The sequence below is a fragment of the Manduca sexta genome, chromosome 8, assembly GCF_014839805.1.
Source record: "Manduca sexta isolate Smith_Timp_Sample1 chromosome 8, JHU_Msex_v1.0, whole genome shotgun sequence".
In the NCBI taxonomy this organism is placed as follows: domain Eukaryota; kingdom Metazoa; phylum Arthropoda; class Insecta; order Lepidoptera; family Sphingidae; genus Manduca; species Manduca sexta.
Genome location: NC_051122.1, coordinates 2,561,672 through 2,581,132, shown reverse-complemented (window position 1 = coordinate 2,581,132; position 19,461 = coordinate 2,561,672). Strand labels below are relative to the sequence as shown.

General features: G+C 39.0%; 2 protein-coding genes across 6 annotated transcripts; both read left to right on the top strand.

Annotated features, from left to right (window-relative positions):
* Nucleotides 1-139: 139 nt before the first annotated feature.
* LOC115445955 (immediate early response 3-interacting protein 1) lies at nt 140-2,441 on the top strand. Its single transcript, XM_030172476.2, has 3 exons — nt 140-363; nt 1,259-1,360; nt 2,275-2,441. The coding sequence occupies exons 1-3, from the start codon at nt 276-278 to the stop codon at nt 2,328-2,330; spliced, it is 246 nt and encodes an 81-aa protein (XP_030028336.1). The 5' UTR covers nt 140-275; the 3' UTR covers nt 2,331-2,441.
* Nucleotides 2,442-3,729: 1,288 nt separating this feature from the next.
* On the top strand, nt 3,730-18,657 carry LOC115445944 (zinc finger RNA-binding protein). 5 transcript variants are annotated; one of them, XM_030172462.2, is made up of 20 exons: nt 3,730-3,880; nt 4,077-4,216; nt 6,845-7,056; nt 7,510-7,633; nt 8,071-8,164; nt 8,763-8,886; nt 9,025-9,271; nt 9,985-10,295; nt 10,902-11,021; nt 11,114-11,197; nt 11,621-11,809; nt 11,941-12,023; nt 12,706-12,925; nt 12,998-13,121; nt 14,045-14,139; nt 14,634-14,729; nt 15,587-15,739; nt 16,128-16,223; nt 16,550-16,658; nt 17,183-18,657. In XM_030172462.2, the coding sequence occupies exons 1-20, from the start codon at nt 3,828-3,830 to the stop codon at nt 17,251-17,253; spliced, it is 2,745 nt and encodes a 914-aa protein (XP_030028322.1). In that variant the 5' UTR covers nt 3,730-3,827; the 3' UTR covers nt 17,254-18,657. The 5 variants fall into 5 exon arrangements, with proteins under 5 accessions (XP_030028322.1, XP_030028320.1, XP_030028321.1 ...); XM_030172460.2 differs by having other exon boundaries at nt 8,742-8,886; XM_030172461.2 differs by having other exon boundaries at nt 7,495-7,633.
* The last annotated feature ends 804 nt before the right edge of the window (nt 18,658-19,461 follow it).

Genomic DNA, 19,461 nt, shown 5'->3' with positions numbered 1-19,461 from the left:
TTTATTATAATGTCCTTTCTTTATCCTTCATTTTTATTTCTTCTTTTTCACAGGACCACAATCGATTCAATATCAGAGATTTTGACAGCTCTAATATTACCTGTGACTATTAAACAGAGTTGCAACACTATTAATTTGACAGAAATTGGCACTTGGCAATCGATTGTTGACAGCTGGTTGACAGTAAAGAATAGAGATTTGACAGATTTGTTATGATTTGTCGCAAAAGGATTTAAAAGTTTGTTTTTAAATAATTTATTTAAAATTTTCACATCATGTTGACATTGTGGAATTTATTTGAAGCTAGTTTATTATGCTTGAATGCCGTTTGCGTACTCCATGAGGAGAGGTTTATGCAAAAAAGTAAGTAAGAATAACCTTAAAGAATTTAGTAAAACAGCCTGTGTGTATAATTAACCGTATCAAATACATTTTGTACTAATGATTCAATATCCTCCTTTGTGAATGGTGTTGATGCGGATTGCGCAGAAATTATACTTTTATAATAAATGAATTAATAGATATAGTATGCGCCACGCAGCTCCCAAATGAACTTAGCTTGAAAGGAGGGAAGGAAACGGTCTAGGGTAGGGGTAGGTTATTACGGCAGGAGATTGAGGTAAAAAAAAATATAAATTCTGCCCAATAAATTTATAACTTTAGTACATTTATATATAGAACATGTTTAAACTTGAATAAATTAAATGTTATTATTTATGAAAAAGTTTCCATAAGTATCCCTCTCACCTACCAAATTTAATTCGGAAACTAAGAGTAAAATTAGGTACCAACACTTACATCTGAAAAATATTTGCATTTGTTTTCTGTTATCCAAACAAAGTGTGTTGTACGTTTTTAAAATTTACAATATTCATTAATTGCAGATATGTATTGTCTATATCTATCAATAATTGCTATTGTATACCTGTTTTTTCGGTAATATGGCATCTGACTGAGGAATGCAATGCGTCACATCATTATACCAAGCATAAAATGCCTTTTCAGGGAGAATATTGTGATTAACAATTTTCACATTTTTATTAGAGTGCGTTTTCTCTATTTTTCTATTAATTTTTTTTATATTAGTTTGTTTTAATCTTCAATCATTTTTATATAATGGTTATTTTTGTAATGTAATACTGAACATATACTATAAATATTTTAGAATAAAAGGCTCAGATCACTGTGAGCATTGATTCTGGTTTAAAGACAAAATGTACTTAGTACCTAATAATAGATTGAAAATAATTGTTTGCAGTGGGCTGGGGAGCGAACACACCAAACCAAGGCTTTGAAGACCAATCCTCCATCAAATTCCAAATATTGAACCTAGTCAGATCAATCAGAACTGTCACTAGGAGTAAGTATTGTTCTTTCCATAATGTTCATTGTAAAATTTTATAGAACCAAAGGCAAGACAAAATATAGTTGTTTAATGAACAGTAAGTACCACATAAACCAAGTTGTAAAAAGAAAGATTCTCTTTCATTGATTTGTCTAGCACTAACATTCTCAGCAATAAAGAAGTACATTATAATGATAATGTTTTTAATAAAAAAAAATTAAATTCCATCAATTATATTTTGGAAAGTCTAGGTCTAGTCTAGCCATTTGGCTTGGATAGCAAAATTTTCTCTGCTCAAGACTCCAAAAATTTCTAAAATAACATAATACAAGTAGTAAAGTATTTTCCTCCCCCCAGTCCAGGGTTTGTTCCCGCAACTCTGGGGTCAATATATTACTTGATACTTATATATAATAATAAACATAATGCACATACATTATTTTTTTATTTTTAAGGAGTTTTTTATGTTGGTGGTTATTTAATTTTTTATTCTTGATATCAGATTATTCATTTATGAGTTAAAAAAACATACATAAGTACATATATTTAAAGGGGCCATTCAAGTATAGCGTAAGCAGATTTATTACAATTATTTATTTGCGGGAATCCCCAAAAATGCGTTTCTTTTGCAAACATAGATAATGTGTGGGTTGCCATATGTGCCCTATGGCCCACACGCCCTCCCATGGTGCTTACGTAATACTTCAACGGCTCCTAAAGAGATATCAGTACTAGGTTACTACAAAATTCAATTATAATTATTGTACATTTATAAAAAGAACTATGTTAGTTTTTTATAAATTTTAAGAAAATTTGCAAATTGTGCTAATTTTCAAATTTGGTCTTTCATTACATTGTGTCAATATTTTTTTGTGCTTACTATACTTACCACAAGCTATAACTAATATGTATATTTTTTTTCTTTTCAGTTCCACTGATAATACTCAATATTCTAACAATTATATTTAAATTAATACTAGGGTAACTGGAGATTGTCAGAAAAAATATAAATGTAAGGTACAATAAATTGAGTTAATAACCCAATAAAGAATATTTGGTAAATAAATGTACTCAATAAAGCATATTTTTTATGGTTGAAATGTGTTTTAATGCCTTATCCTTAAAATAATATATGACTATTTGAAACAAATCTCTTAAATCCACAAATAATGGCAAAACTACCTGCCGATACGGGTGCTAGTCAGGTTACATTGCAAAAAGTCTAAACATTTTATACAGACGTGCGTCCACTACAGACGAGCTGCAGTGGAGCACATCGATGGAGCGAGTCACTACGTCCGCCCGCCACTAGTATTGCATAAATATATATTTGTGTAATCCAGCAGTTCTGCCTTCATCTGCTCCCCTCTAGCTATGATTCTGGTCGGATTTGTTGTTTTTCTCTCCGAGGACATTTAAGTACCTTTTTACGCAATTCTAAATTCTAATCTATGTAAAAAGAATATAATTCGATTTTATATATAAAAGCATTTATAAGTAAGGAGAACTAACAATAAAGGATAATATTATTGTTGCAATAATTTTCTGAACTTTATCGATGAATAGTCTACTATATTTTTGAGAATAATTTATAAAAAAAATTATATGCCACATAAACTTATTTTAGTAGCCTCGTTTCCAATAATTACCCCAAAAATAGTGAAGGACATAAAATAATTCTTGTTTATTTTTATAAAATTACAAATAAATAATAAATAATAACTTAACTTTATTGCAACAAAAAGAACACAGAAATAATACATTTTAAGCATTTCAATTATTGTCAGGGGTCCCCAAACTAAGCTATGCCTGTATCTTGGGTCACCTATAATGAGAGTCAAAAACTCATGAGTAGCCGATAATGCAAATTACAGACAAATAAAAACAGTTATTCTAAAAAATATATAATAATAATGAACAAACTAAAATCTACAAACTCTTTTATATAACAAAGAAGAAAAAATAAGTATCTCTATACAAACTTGGCAAACATAGGTACTTGGATAATTATACAAATTCGGAAATGAAAATAATGCATGAAGTTTCAAATAAAAAAGGTACAAAATAAATAAAATAATAATAATGTACAATGTTAAAGTGATACTAGCCATAGTTGCCAAAGAAAAGAAAACCAAAGGGAATCAAAAAAATAAGATAAAATGAGATCAATTTCTATCAATTAAGTAAGTAAGTGAGTGGTGTCCCGCATCGGGAGCAGCAAATTTAAACAACGGTTATTTTATGTTGTGGATATTTTATGTTCATAAATGATCAAATTGCTAGCAATTATGATTTTCTTGCAGCCAGACGCTGCAAATATAGGTATTATAAAAAAAAATAAAAAATATATGCTGAATTTTTTGTAAATTAGTATACTGGCAACATTGTCAGATTTATTTGTCCGCCATATTTGCCAAAGACAAATACGACGCCGGTCTTTTCCGCCCGAAGCGTCAGTTGTTTCAACGCGGAAAATTGGTAAATGATGGCAGCAAATAACTATTTCGGGTTTACTCACGGAGGGACCCAATATGGGTGAGTTTTTTTCCATTAATTCATTCGAAAGAATACAAAATGTGAGCGGTATCAGTTTTATATCCCGGATAAATGATTGATAGCACACGGGCTCGTGTTTGTCTAATCAAAATGGCGCCTGGTTTTTATTGATCGTGATATTTTACAAAGTGCGTGGATATTTTTTTTGAAAACCGGCGTATTGTGGTATCGATAGCGCCGCAACGGCGAGTGCGGCATATGGCGGGCAGACTGGATACGCCGTAGCGCCAGCGGCCACCGCGGCCACGTACGGCACGCAGCGCGCCACAGCAACTGGCTACGATACCGCATACCAGGCTGCGGCCGCCACACAAGGTAAGAACCAATATTCTCACTATTCCAACAATTCTAACTTGTTTACATAATAAACACAACTGCGTCTAAACCCATGTTGAATTAACACGCAGTTGCGTTGCTATCATAATATCGATTTTGTTACGTTATGATTTCACGTAATTGAAGGATTGAGATGACCGTTTATTGGACTAAGGCGGTTTTTGAAGAATGAATCACATTTTAATGTGCATTTCTTGACGTTTTGTTCTATTTGTGAGGAAGGTAACTGTATCGTATCAGCAACTTTACGCTCTGTTACCTCTATTCAGGTGACTGACTCAGTCTATCAAATAACCTATACCATACTAATAAACTTTCAACGATTCATATCAATTCAACTCTCGCTTTTGTCCCCCAAAATGTAGGCAGAGGTATAAGTTGCAAGGCCTTAAGTTATTCTACAAAATTCCTATCCTATTCCTAGGGGCAAATCATGCGTCTGTTTTGGAATCAATAAACTGACTGAATGTTTTGACTACCCAATTCTGATTTTAAAAAACAAATTCTTGTACCATTCATACACAAATATGGAGTTGAGATCAATGAACTTCATGAAAATCTAAATATGATAAATATCATTATTGTCTGCACTATGAGTCGAAGGCCTTTTGAGTTTAATGACTTACCATGTGGTGATTTTAATACCTGACTGATAGATTTTTGCTTTAATGTTTCTTAAAATTTTCTCATTACTTGTCTAATATTGAACCTGTCATCATATTTGTTTAGTTATTTATACATTATATCTAATGCATTTTCCATAAATAAGTAATGAGACACATTGGCCTATTTTATAAGTGTAAACATTATTTATGCCAAGATATTTTAAAAAATAAATAGCTATTAGTATTCAAGGAGAACTAGATATAAGTAAACATACACATTATTCAATTATCTACATTGTTTGTTGTGATAACAATAGGTTAATATTTGTTTACATTTATGTTTTTGTTTCCTTATAGCCAGTATTTCTAAATTTATTTGGGTTGTTTTCAGTAGTTAATGAAAAATAAAAATATAATCATTAATTATCTACACACATGTGTGTTATATTTGGGTGTCATAGTTATAAAGGCAAGTTTAAATTAAAAAAACATGCATTCAAAGTTCTGTTTGGTATTGATAATGTATAGGCAGGCCATAGAGCCTTATGGTTTCCATGACATGAGTTACTTATCATACAATTGTAATAAAAATCTGCACTAAGGAATAAGGTTCTGTGTCTCTAGGAACTCCAGACTTAATTTTTGATTTGATAGCAAACATATTTGTTAAAAATGTCTTGATTTGCAGATATGTTTTAAGATACAACTTATAGGCTTAGTAGTAGTCTTTTTAAATTGTTGTGTTACAAAAATTTCTCTTTCTATTCCTCTCCTTAGAGAGAAATGGAAGAGGTTAAAGGAGGCCTATGTGTTTGCAGGAGACGCTGATTTAGATTTGGATCCGGACTAATGTGCACACTTATATTCCATGTAACTTCCATGTAAAATCAGTAATAAAGGCTTTTGGATTACAACAATATAATTCAGTCAATACTACGAAACTGAAGATAGTGTACAGAAACCCTGATTTAAAACCTAACATATAGCTGGGAAACAACCAGAGCGAGTATGACAATTCAAATATATCAATGTTTGTGTAAATGAATCATGGGTTTTCATATCAAGAAATTAAGACCCAGAAAAACCTTGCCCATGTTTGTTTCAATATAAAGAGAAAGTCTCTGCACTGTCATCAATTAATAATCCACTCAGGGTGAGGATACTTTTGTGCTATATCTGGCTTGTTGTTATGTGCGACTGCAAATTGTGTACTTTAAAAGATGATACCACAACATGCTTAGAAGCATTTGAAATGTGGTGCTATCATCGCATGTTGCGCATAAGTTGGACATAAAAAGTCAGGAATGATACTGTGCTCCAGCCTGTCAATATGCCCTGAAAAATATGCAAACTATCAAACAGCAAGATAGGATATCTCGACCATGTGCTTATGCACGCTAGATAAACGCTGCTACAATTAATAATGATGGGTAAGGTGGAGGGGAAGAGATGCACTGGGCAAAGGAACAAATCATAGCTGACAGACATCTGGGAGTGGACTGGTATCGACTTGGTTCAACACCTGGTCTACGTCACCACTGACAAGAAGGAACAAAAGAAGCTGACTGCTAATATTCAACAATGAAGAGGCACTTAAAGAAGAATATAAAGGCAAATGGCTCACATTTCATGTGACAAGAATATCTTGATGGATCTGATTGAGAATTTATTTTGGCAGTGCATTAGTTTAGTTTCAATTCAATGTTGCCAAAATAAATATTGGTATCTTCTTCATATCAAACTGGTGGTGACACCTAAATTATGTGAAATATAATACACATTTTACAGCATTTGAGTTATGTGGCCATAATATGTAAATTCAGGTGTCCTGTTTCATTAAATCTTAGTTGCAACTAAGTTATGTAAAGAATAACTATTATTTCCAAATAGACACTTAGAAAACTTCCCAAATCATACTAAATGGAGTCAAATTCCTCTGTTATCCCTCACCCAATATAATTAACCGTATTTGCGATTCGTATACAAAGTTTGTGTTGCGCAGTGTATGGCGCGAGCGGCGTAGTATCATCAGCGGCGGCGCACGCCCACGCGCACGCGGCGGTGGCGGCGGCGTCCGCGTACGACGCCAGCAAGAGCGCGTACTACCAGCAGGCTGCGGCCGCGTATCCCACTGCCGCGCCGCCGCAACCACAGCCCACGTACGATACATCCGCCGCCAAGCCGGCCTACAGCACACCGGCCACATACGCACAGGTAGGCATTTATCACTCAATATTACAGGATGACACTTATCTTTCCACATCTGAGAATTTTTCTTAACCGCTCAGTGGTGTAATTGTGTTGGTTAGTACTACTTCCGCTCTAAGGCCACGGATTTGTATTCTGGCTGCACATGTGTGATTTTTTTAGTAACAAAAGTAGTGGAGAAATAAGTTGGTTAAATAAGATACTTTATGAACAAGTCATAAATATTTTTATTTATATTGTAACATATAAGATTTCAATCCTGATAAATTAATATACAAAGTTATAACAAATTCCTGTAAATTGCCTTGAAATATACAAAATACATACAGTGGAATGTATTAATGTGGGAAGAAATAGTCACCAGTGGAACCTAGCCAAATTGTTTTGAGGATATTTTTTTTTACATACCATACATTGAAGGAGTTAGGTGAATAATGGTGGAAGGTTATAAATGTACAGGGAGGCGCACGCGCAGCGGTTGGCACGGCCAAGACCGCTTACGGAGGCGTGTATACCGCCACCACCGCGGCCACCTCTTACCCCACGCAGGCGTACACCGCAACGGCCGCACAAACCGCTAAACGTGAGTAATAGCTCTGTTTTTTATGTTTATTTTATAGACTGAGATTGTTAATATCCCCAAAAATATGGTGATTTGATACTTATGTTACTGAGAGCTTTAAGTGATGCTTGTTTTGAACTTGTATTACATTCATTATAGTGTAACATGGGGTTACACCCCATTATTTACAAACAATGGTACTTGAGATTAGTTACCTTTCCTGTAACCCTACTATTTTTTATTATAAATAGTTCTTAATATTATAATGAATTCATTTTACAATAATATTATGTTTATTAATGATCACTAGGTAGATTAGAGGTAGTCCAAAAAGTCAGTTACAATATCATCCTACATTTTACTATTATTAATATTGCTTACACTCTGCAAGTTCTAACGAATGTAAAAATACATTTACAAAATCCAGAAAGTCACACTAAGAAATACCTTTATTGCAGAAACCACCAACAGAGGGAACACTGCATATGACACAGCATTGTACAACGCAGCTACCATGTATGTAGCCCAGCAGAACAAAACCGGCGGTGGGGGGTGAGATTTACTTTTCTAATATCTGTTATTGCACATAGACATCCCATGAACATGACTGGGTGAACAAATAAGTATGAAATTGCTGCATTTTTGCCATGTTTCTAACTGTACCGGGAAGTTGCCATGCTTGCCCATACAAATTCGCAATTGGTCTTCCAGCTGATAAATGGCTTTATTTGACTTTCATTACTACTTGTTTTGTGGTAATCTGTGTGTTTTTGAAATTCATATTGTCAAACTATGTTTATAATAGTGTTTAATTTATTTATTTATTTATTTCAATTAGAACGGATAAACCAATTACACTAAATATGAAATATGAATGTCAAGTGGGTTTTGATAATAGATGCAAATACAAGCTACAATAGCAAGATATATTACACAAATATCTTTTAACTCAATGGTCTCAAGATTGTTTTATGGAAGTTCAATAAAACATAATAATTCACCAATTTTATACCAAAGGAAAGAAATAGGAGTTATTCACAATACAGAAAATCTTTACATTTTAAAATAAGTAGTATAATTGCCTCCTCAGACCTATCATAACATTACGTTAATGAAAATAAAAAAATAGCGTGAACGTGGTGTGTTCCAGTGGGTGGAAGAACTACAAGGCAAGTGGTGGCGCGGGCGGAGCGGCGCGCAGAGCCAAGCCGCCGCCCAAGGCGCAGCAGTTGCACTACTGTGACGTTTGCCGCATCTCTTGCGCAGGACCACAGGTGCTACATTTAAATCATATGATTAGGTTTTTCTCTAGTCTTACTCAGTCCCGAAAATGAAATTGTGTAAATGATTTAATCGGTAAATGTAAAGTGGAAGTCGAGAAGTATGTGGTAACTGTGTTGTGCGATGTGCAGACGTACAAGGAGCACCTGGAGGGACAGAAGCACAAGAAGAAGGAGGCGGCGGTGAAGCTGGCGGCGGCGGGGTCGGGCGGGCGCGGCGCGGGCGGCGCGCTGCGCTGCGAGCTGTGCGACGTGACGTGCACGGGCGCCGACGCGTACGCGGCGCACGTGCGCGGCATCAAGCACCAGAAGGTCGTCAAGCTGCACACCATGCTGGGCAAGCCCATCCCGTCCACCGAGCCCACCAAACTCGGCGCCGGTACATGTCACTCTCACTACCGACCCTCGCATGACTGCCCACAGAACCCTCTCTGCTACTGTCCCTGTATTGGCTGCATATGTATTATTATTTTGTACTCATTAAATTGTTGTTAGTTTTCAGTTGTCGATATCTCAGCATTATTTTGACGGAAATGTTTGTATGTATGTGTGTACGTCAGATATGATCTCCATGGGGATGGGAACGTGGAGATCGTATTTGTCGCGGCGCCCAGACTTCTGTGCCGATCCCCCGCCAGCCACAGACACTGTATCTGTATCCAGACGCGTTCTCGGCACGTAGATTATCTCGAGACCTAGATGCTATGGTCAAATTTTCTCTGCGATAATTAGTATGAAAATCGATGTCTCGGCACTCGGTACAGATATGGAGTGTGACGTATGTAGTAATATATTATGGGCCTTTTTTATATACATGTATACTGCATCATATATGTATGTATATCTGTAGTATTCAATGTCTTAACTGTTAATTTGTTAAATTGGTATGAAAAAAGCCAGTATCAAATACACTAAATCAGTGGCAAATAAAGAAAAATAATTGCTAAATCGATACAAATAGCCCTTCATGCGAGTTGAAGGTGAATTGGAACAATTTGTAGAAAAGGCTCAAAGGAAGGCCCGGCCACGCCCCAGTTTGAGTGTTGTGATGAAGGTGTATTCAAGAGAAAATTTGACTTCCCCATCTATCAGCCAAAAAGACCGTCGCCGGAACGCCGAAGATCGCATTCGTGGCGTCGGGGGGCCTGAGTACAGTGGCTGGCACCTCCACCAATGAGAACAAACCTGCAGGCGACAAGGACAAGGAGGGCGACGACAAGGACGATGACGAGACTGAGCCCGAGGTGCAGCCCGTGGGGCAGGACTACATCGAGGAGATCCGCGGCGACGACGGCAAGGCGCTCAGCTTCAACTGCAAACTGTGTGACTGCAAGTTCAACGACCCCAACGCCAAGGAGATGCACATGAAGGGCCGCCGACATCGCTTGCAATACAAAAAGAAGGTACGTACATATACACTTGTATTGACACACAAATTGGTCACAATGGACATGCTGTCAAAAATACTTGGTATTTGGGCAAAGTAGAATATTATTCTAGGGCAAACATTATTGGAAAAAAAAAATGTATTTGATTCAGTTTGGTTTTGAAATAATCTTTGTTTTCTGGTTTAAAATTAGGTTTTATCAGACAATGTAAAAAGATTCTTCAAAGAAGTAATTACGAGGTAGGAATATACAGGGTAACCATAACATGGATATATTTGAAATAGAGTTATTGTGTACAATTCACAATAAGATAACTAGCCTGTGGTCCTCCAATGATTACTTAGTAAAAGGTTTGAGGCGCGCGTCGAGCCTGGCGGCCTACCGGCTGCCAAGAGATCCGCGCGTTAAATGATTTCAACTTGCAATGAGGATGACCATTGTATTTTATAATATAACTATAATATATTCAATGTTTGGCTGTAGTGCACGGCCATGGATTATGTTGATTGGATGGCTTTGCTTCTAAGTAGATGTTATTACCACGAGCAACTTACATGTCTTATTCAGGGAGCCACATTCGTTTCTTGAACATGGTAATTTGAAGTGAGGGCGGTGTTGCAGGTGCAGCCCGACCTGGAGGTGAAGGTGAAGCCGTCGATGCACCAGCGCAAGCTTGCGGAGGCCAAGGCACAGCGCTTGCTCGTACGTGATGAGCTCTGGGCCAGGAGGCGCATGCACGACGTATGTATATACGTTTACATACAAAAATACATATACTCTTTACTGAAATTCATTAAGCTGTATTTTAAATTGATAATTAATTGTGTCAATAGGGCATGGAAGAAGATGAGCGCATGTACTGGGAGGGCGGTATGGAGCCGTGGTGGCGAGGACCCCACCACCATCACCATCATCATGTAAGTAATTTTATATAATACTAGCTTTTGCCCGCGTTAAAGTTTCCGCTCCTATTGGGTATAGCGTGATGATATATAGCCTATAGCACTCCACGAACAAAGAGCTATCCAACGCAAAAAGAATTTTTCAGTTTGGACCGGTAGTTCCTGAGATTAGCCATTACTGCTCCGCTCCTATTTGTCATAGCGTGATGATATATAGCCTATAGCACTCCACGAACAAAGGGCTATCCAACGCAAAAAGAATTTTTCGGTTTGGACCGGTAGTTCCTGAGATTAGCGCGTTCAAACAAACTCTTCAACTTTATATAATAGTATAGATAATAATATTACTGCGGTGTATTTGTTAATTAATTACATCATATGCTTTGGTATACAATAGTTTTCATTGTATAGATATAAATTGTAAATGAAATGGTGTAGGGCATGGGCATGGCGTACGGTCCGGTGGCGCGGCGGCCGGAGACGTCGGACGACCGCCACGTGTTGGCCAAGCACCAGGAGATCTACCCGGGCGAGCAGCAGCTGCAGCACATCCAGCGCGCCGTCTCACACACCGAGAAGGCGCTCAAGTCGCTCTCCGACGCGCTCGCCGACCACGCCAAACCCAAGGTACAGCACTGCACACATTATACACTATAACTACTTTATAACTTTTCTTGTGATGTAGACGGCCCGGCATAATTGTTGTGACCGCATGTTTTTACGTATAATCTAAAAATATTCTGTTGTTTCAAATCCAGACTCCAGGCAAGGGACCAATCAAATCTGAAGATAAGAAAGATGAAAAACCAGAGGGAAAAGAAGACGGCCGCGACAATCAATTGTAAGTAGTTATTATTGTGTAGTAAATTTATAGACTCGTCAGTATCGCATCATAATGTTGGCTGGATGCACTTTCACACAGTGGGCACAATGTGTGGCGACCGGTATATGTCGGAGGTTCGAATATAGAAAAATTGAACAGGGACTGTAAAGGAAATAGGTAACTTGAAAATACCTAGTATTGGTGTATATTAGAACAGACTCAATAATGTAGTGAAATAGGCGTTACAATAGTTATTAATCAAAGTAGTGTAGCTAATGTTATAAGTTGTCAAAGTAGATAGCTTTACGTAGCTCGCAAGTAATCCTCGATATAGGCATTATTTTATGTAATTATTGATAAATTATATTTGCGAATACATAGATTAATGACGCAGAATACTTGTTAGCAACATTGTCTATTGGAGTACAAATTAGTGTTGGTGATATTTTGCATAACAACAGTGTTGTCATGTAGAATATCATCTGTGTGCCTAGGCACTGGCTTAGTTTTTTGCCCTATTTCTTACCTGATGATTTGTGTGAAATAAATACAGTATCACAATATTGTTGACAAATATGTCATAATAATGATGTGTCTATTTTACACGAATGACGGTGAATGTGAATATGGGTATAAAAACTAGGTCTAGTCCGTGTGGTGTTCCCTCGGGCAGTGTGTTAAGGGTTGTGGTGCGGCGCAGGTTCTCGTTCGTGTGCGAGGGCGAGGGCGCGTGCGGCGCGGCGGGCGGCGAGGGCGCGCGCGCGCTCAAGGGCGTCATGCGCGTCGGGCTCGTCGCCACCGGCCTCGTGCTCAAGGGCGACCGCGACGTGCAGCTCGTCGTGCTGTGCCACGACCGCCCCACCATCGCGCTGCTCAAGCGCGTCGCCGCCGACCTGCCCGCCCATCTCGCCAGGGTCAAGGTACAACATACAACAACAACAAAGACAAACATAACCGATCGACCGGAGACTCATCGCGCGACATGCTCCCAGGGACCCGGCGACGAACCCAAGTACAAGGTGGAGCTGCTGCCGGCGGAGGGCGCGGTGCAAGTGTCTGACGGCGCGGTGAACGTGTTAGTCAGCCTCACGTCGGCTGTGATGCGCGAGCCCGCGGGTGAGTACACCGCCGCACACTCCCACAGAGCGATTGTCGACTGCGCCAATTTCACCCCTCCCGCACCACTTGCAAATTGTTACAGTCACCTTCCATATGTTTAAGTTCTCAGTACGTGCAGTCACGATAGAAAAACACTCCTGATGAAATTGGTCGTCGAAATCCTCCGAAACATATGTGGGCCCGTGAATATGAGAACAAACTATCTCAATATGGGACATTCACAGTAATTTTGTATGTATTTGAAAGTTGTTTATTTATATTTTGCTCTAATTGATGTGTCAAAAAAAGATAATTTGTTCAATTTGTTTGGTCCCGGCGCGAGGCCGGGTTCTGTGTTTGAACGCTTATTTTTAGGTGTGATTAGGTATGTGCAGCAAGAAGAAAAGGATTTTTGATCATCTATCACGATATATCACGCGCGATTCCACACCGCCGTGGTATATCCCCCTACTGAAACGGAGCAAACATTATTCTAACCTTACTTGTATTTACTGTTATATTGTTTTTTATTTTGCGAAAGCTAAACTACATAGGATTTTGAGCATTGTGAATGGTATTACTGTCCTGTGTCCAGTTTGCTTCGATATGATGGACATACGTTTTGGTGTGTGAGTAACTGTGTGAATGTATTATAATTTAAGTACTTTAGCGTAACGTATGTCCATTTGTATTTGAGCGTGCATTCTTCGGAACGCGGCGTGCAAGCGTGTTCCGAAGAACGGTGGTCGCGTTCGTTACCGACGCATAGATTGCAATGTAACAGTCGCGTGAGTAACTCAGTAATGATAGAGTAAAGTGCTGCCGGCGTCGGTAGCGGGCGCGCCGTAGCGCCGCTCGGCCCCGCTAGGTGTAGGCCATGTGCCATGTTTGCCCCGTCGATGTTGTTGATGGTCAAACACCCTTTGTGTTGTTGTCGCTAGACGGTGGCGACATAAAGCGAGACGACAAGGATGTGCTACCGCGGCAGAAGTGTTTGGACGCGTTGGCCGCCCTTCGGCACGCCAAGTGGTTCCAGGTACATTCGCCAAACATTTACAAAACGTGTGCGCACTCCGCAGTCTAGCTTTATACATTTTTACTAATTGCAACCCCACAGAGGCCGAGTCAAATCGAACCTAACTTTGTTTGCTTTACCGATACGAGGGGAGTGCGCACGTTACCTTAGTCACATGTTTATTTTCTTTTTAATTTGTTTACTGTAAAGAACATAGCTTTTATTTTAAAACATGAGAAGCGTCTCCCATGAACATGTGGCTACAAGTGCTTTATATCTGTGAGAATGCAACTGCGTTTCCTAGCACTTCGTGAGCGTTCATTGGGAGAGTCGGAAGCGCAGTTTATGTGTCAGCTCTCCACATTTATTGCTCTGTTTCTTTGTACGAATATTAATTGCGTTTACTTCGAGAGTGGAGCAATAAATTTGGCAGTCCGCGGAGGGGCGCGCCATGTGGCGCATTCCGGCCGCGGCCCGTAGGAACCCTACTCACTGTGTCCCGCTGTGTGTGTTAGGCTAGAGCGGCCAGCCTGCAGTCCTGTGTGATCATCATCAGGATTATGAGGGACCTCTGCAGGCGCATACCCAACTGGACGCCGCTCAATCCATATGTGAGTACATTTTTTGTTTAAATAAACTAATTAATGAATCAATACTCTTTAGTCTGACAAAGCAATATTAAAGTTACATAAAAAAAAAAATACTTGGCATAACATTATATTACAATCAATATTTATTTTTTGTCCTTTGGCATAGGCCACCACTGACCTTCCTTCACTATGTTCTCCTTCACTATCCTATTGCTTACTATATCACCCATTTACTGAGTAATTTGCCTTTTTCTTTTTCCCGTTCTTATGTGCCAAATCATGCCTTCGGCTCCACTTATCTATATCTCTTACGTACATCTGATTGGTAAATTCATCTGGATATGTAGATGGTACGAGCAGCATTATATCCACTGTAATGGTGATCATCACAATCATATTGCCCCCACTTCTAAAAAAACTCAATTATATTATAAATAGCCAATTCCTATAAATGATATTACCTACTATCTTTGGATATGTCATTATAATGGACCAATCAGAAATATAATGTTTTTTTTACAATCTATTTTTCACCATTACGAAATATATTACTTTTTGTTTGGTTTATTTTAACCATTAACGCGTAGTTAGCGTTTACGATAATTATTATAATCAGCCTTAAATGGAATACTTGGATATTGTTTTTAGAGTTGCATACCTCTCAATGAACCCTTATAGGAGCACTTTGTTGTCTGTCCAGACACTTTTTCTCAGGAACACTTAAAGGTATCAAGTTTAAATTTATATCAACTACTATGGTCTTTTTAACTTCTGAAAAAATCAAACTTGTATAAATTATTTCTTGTTAGTATGTATTTTAATGTCGAACTCAACGTGAATAAAAGATTGACCGTTTATGTCGATTTTCGTGCGCGCAGGCGATGGAGTTGCTGGTGGCGGGCGTGCTGTCGTCGGCGGGCGCGGCGCTGTCGCCAGGAGAGGCGCTTCGCCGCGTCATGGAGGCAGTGAGCGGCGGTCTGCTGCTCGACCACGGACCAGGCTTGAGGGACCCCTGTGAGAAGGAACTGGTGGTCAGTATTAGCACCCACATACTTGTAACAATGTACCGAAATAACTAACAATATAACAGTAAAAATAAACCGCTTTTAAAAAAGGATGGCGCAGCTCAGGAGCATGGCGTGGCACGGAGTCGCTATCTTTCCTATTCTTTCGTATATTTGTCTCGCTCACTGGATGTTGAGAAAACCGCACGGGTTTCAAGTTCCTGGCGCGGCCCTATATTGACGGGTTACATATGAAGCAGCTTCTTGGCCGACATTATAATTTGATTCATTGAAGTGGGGTCACATAGAATTTTTATTTATTACGCCACTATTAACAAAACTGTATTATTTAATTCAAAGGATATTGTATATATTTTTTTGTTTATGCACTAATTAACTACCACCTTTGTTACAGGACGCCCTTGGCAACATGCCGCCGCAGAAACGCGAAGATCTGACTGCCTCGGCGCAGCAATTCCTCAGACAAATTGCCTTTAGACAGATCCACAAGGTGAGCACTCTTTTGTATTGAAAAATGTTGCTTTATTATCTCCTTAAAATATATTTCTTATAAGATTTATTTGTTCTCCGGTTTTTGGAACTAATAAATTTTAATTTAATTCACATATTTTTAAAATGCCACTACTTTTATTCTTCCCCGCTATTTTTGTCTAGAATTAGACGCCTAACTGGAATGTAGGCATAATATTATTATTAAATATATTGACTGTGACGCTACATGCCTGATTTATAGAATACACAAGAGAGGTAAAGGAGCAAGAGTGGATTTTTTAAAATATTGCAGCCAAGTAAAAACTTTTCTAATGATTTGTGCAGGTATTGGACATGGAGCCTCTTCCGAAGCTGAAGCACGCTACCGGTGGCTGGAAGTTCCCCCGCAAGCGCAGGCGCTCTAACACAGATGCAGAGACTGACCAACCCAATGGTACACATTATATTAATATACACATAAGCATTACATTCGTCAACAATCACTAACGCCTTATTGGTCTTGAGGCAACATACATAGGCCTTTGATCTCTAAGGCTCTGGGTTCATAATCCCAGATCAGGTTAAAATTCTTGCCTACGCTGTGTAGGCATCGGAAGTGATGAGACTTGATGACGAGTCGTAGCGGCCGCCACGTGTCCGGTGCGCGTGCGACGGTGGCGAGTTATTCGCCGTCCCGCGAGTGCGCCGGTGCGGGCGATCACAATGGCGACATGGCACTCTGATCCGATATAATCGTTTTATAAAAATCTTATTAGGTCACAATTTAATTATGGCGTGCATATTTTTATTTGGAGATATATATCCTGCTATAAACTTTTGAATTATGATACAAAGTTCAAAAATATGAAACTATTACATTGAATTAATGCAAAACAACTATTTAACTTTTAACGTGACTGTCTTATATTCACAGTTCTAAATACAAATAGCTAATGTATAATATCTGACGAATTGCAGGCGAGGGTAAGGTCGTAAAGACGGAGGAGAAAGCGGACGCCTCGGACGCTCCGGTGGCGGTGAAAAAGTAACTACTATGGCGTTGGTGACAACCACCGCTGCCGCCGCCGCGATAGCAATAAGCAACCGCAGCCGGGCGGCGGGCTGGCCGCGCCGACACCATCTCCATGTGATGTTCTCCCAAAAGTATTTAATATTAGTAGACTACAATGTCGGTGGCTTGCGCTCCACCCCGCCGTCTCACCGCCGCCACACCACTCTCTTCACTTTAACAACTAATCGGTGAAAACATGCTATAAGCGTATACACACAGTGATTTCACAGTTTATTAATGTGGAGAAAGCGGTTGTGAGTAGCTCGGTCCTGGGTTTTACTTGTTCGCAAGACTTGAATCAAATGTCGCGTAATATTTTGTACTGAGTTGTTATTTTTGTGTCGCTCGAGTCCGTGGCGAGTTGATCTGTCCAACACAAAACAATTAGATCCGCGTCTGTTTTAGCGTTTTAACATAGCCATAGGGTATATTCTATATTGTAATTTAGCGTTAGCTGTATGTGGATTGTGGACGTGTGACAGGGATAGTTAGTGAGCGCGCCGCGGTGCCGGCGAGGTGCCGCCGCGTCGGCCCGAGGCAGCGCTGTTAAGGAATTGCAAACCGGGACACGACTGCACAGCTCGTGGGGCGTCTTAGGATTACTATATTTTTATTTTTGACCTTTAGTTCCTTATTCGCCGTGTAGCGGCGCCGTTGCTGTACGCGACTCTTCTCTATAAATTATATACTGTTTAGTGAGATGTATATTATTTTTGTGTGCTCGAGCGCGGGATATGTCCACACCGGTGTCGACACATTAAACTTCGATGAAGGTGGCCCGCGTTCGTGTCGCCTGTATTTATTACAGTGAAAACTATATTATGTATCCTACAAGAGTAGGCTAACGTTTATTTTGACAATTCAAAGCCGTGAGCTGATGTCGAGTGTAATAGTTTAGACTAGATTAATGAAACCTAACATATGCAGTGAGTTATAGAGCGATACGAGAGTTTTAGCTATTATTGACTAACTATACATAAGAGGCGCCGCTGGAGTCTTCGTTTTAACATTCGGTCACAAAATAATGTTATTAAAATAATATAAGTGACTGCAAGTCGTTGTAGTCTTTCTATTAATGTACAGATTGAGAAATTAATATTACTATTTGAAAGTAGAAGAGAGATTTTGCGTCCCACAATAATTATTACATGTTTACAGCACATAATTATAACAATCCGCTCGGGACTCCGGTCGGTGCGGTGTTAATTCGAGAATAGAATACATATTCTCATATAAAATAGAACTTTTTAGATACATTATTGTAAAAAATCTGATTCGTTGTAAGATTCTATGAAACACACGTTTGTTTCTTTTGTGTTTTCTTTTGTATTCTATAAAACTACTTTGGAGATTAATGTCAAATAAATAATATAATGACGAATTTTTGTTTTATTTCTACAATAAATTATAAATGAACCCTGTAATTATACTTGGTCGTTAGCGCTAATTCGATTGCTATTTATGATGAATTTCGAGTAAATTGACTAGACTGAGTTCGAGTATTCATACCCTTAACACTCGTTGCGGCGCACGCAAATAGTGCGTAATTTCAGGCGCGACAAGAGTACCTACATACGGAATCCAAAACTGCGGCGCCCGCACCGGGTGCGTGTCCGAGCGCGCTACGACTATGCGGATAAACACTTCTTTTTAAACTTATCTAATTTAGCCTGCTGGGGTCGGCTTATACAAACACGGGACTCTTGTGAGCGCTTTAGACGCTCGGAACCCTTTGAAATGCAGTGTCCATTCTGAGAGCAACCCAATAACGGGTAACGACCCTCGGCTCAGAACCACCACTGTGTCAGTTCTATTAACGCAAAGAAAATATATCAAATATGTATACCTTACGTAAACTATACTATTTGTAAAACGCTCTTTTTACAGTAAACATTATATTAGCAAAATAATTACAGAATACAATTTTAAACATTCTTTTGACAACGTCCAGCCAGAGAGAATAATAATAGAATAGTCGCCGCGTGACATATCTTCTCTTCTGCCAGCCTGCCCGCGCAGCCGAATACTTCCGGAAACGCCCGATGTCATCGGCTAGGATAGCGGCACGTAACATCGGCCATCCTGCAAAGTGAATACCGTAAGGTATTCACAAAAATAAATTTGAGAAAGTAGAACTGAATTGGGTACCTATATTTTAAACAAATAGGGCCCAGCAACACAAATC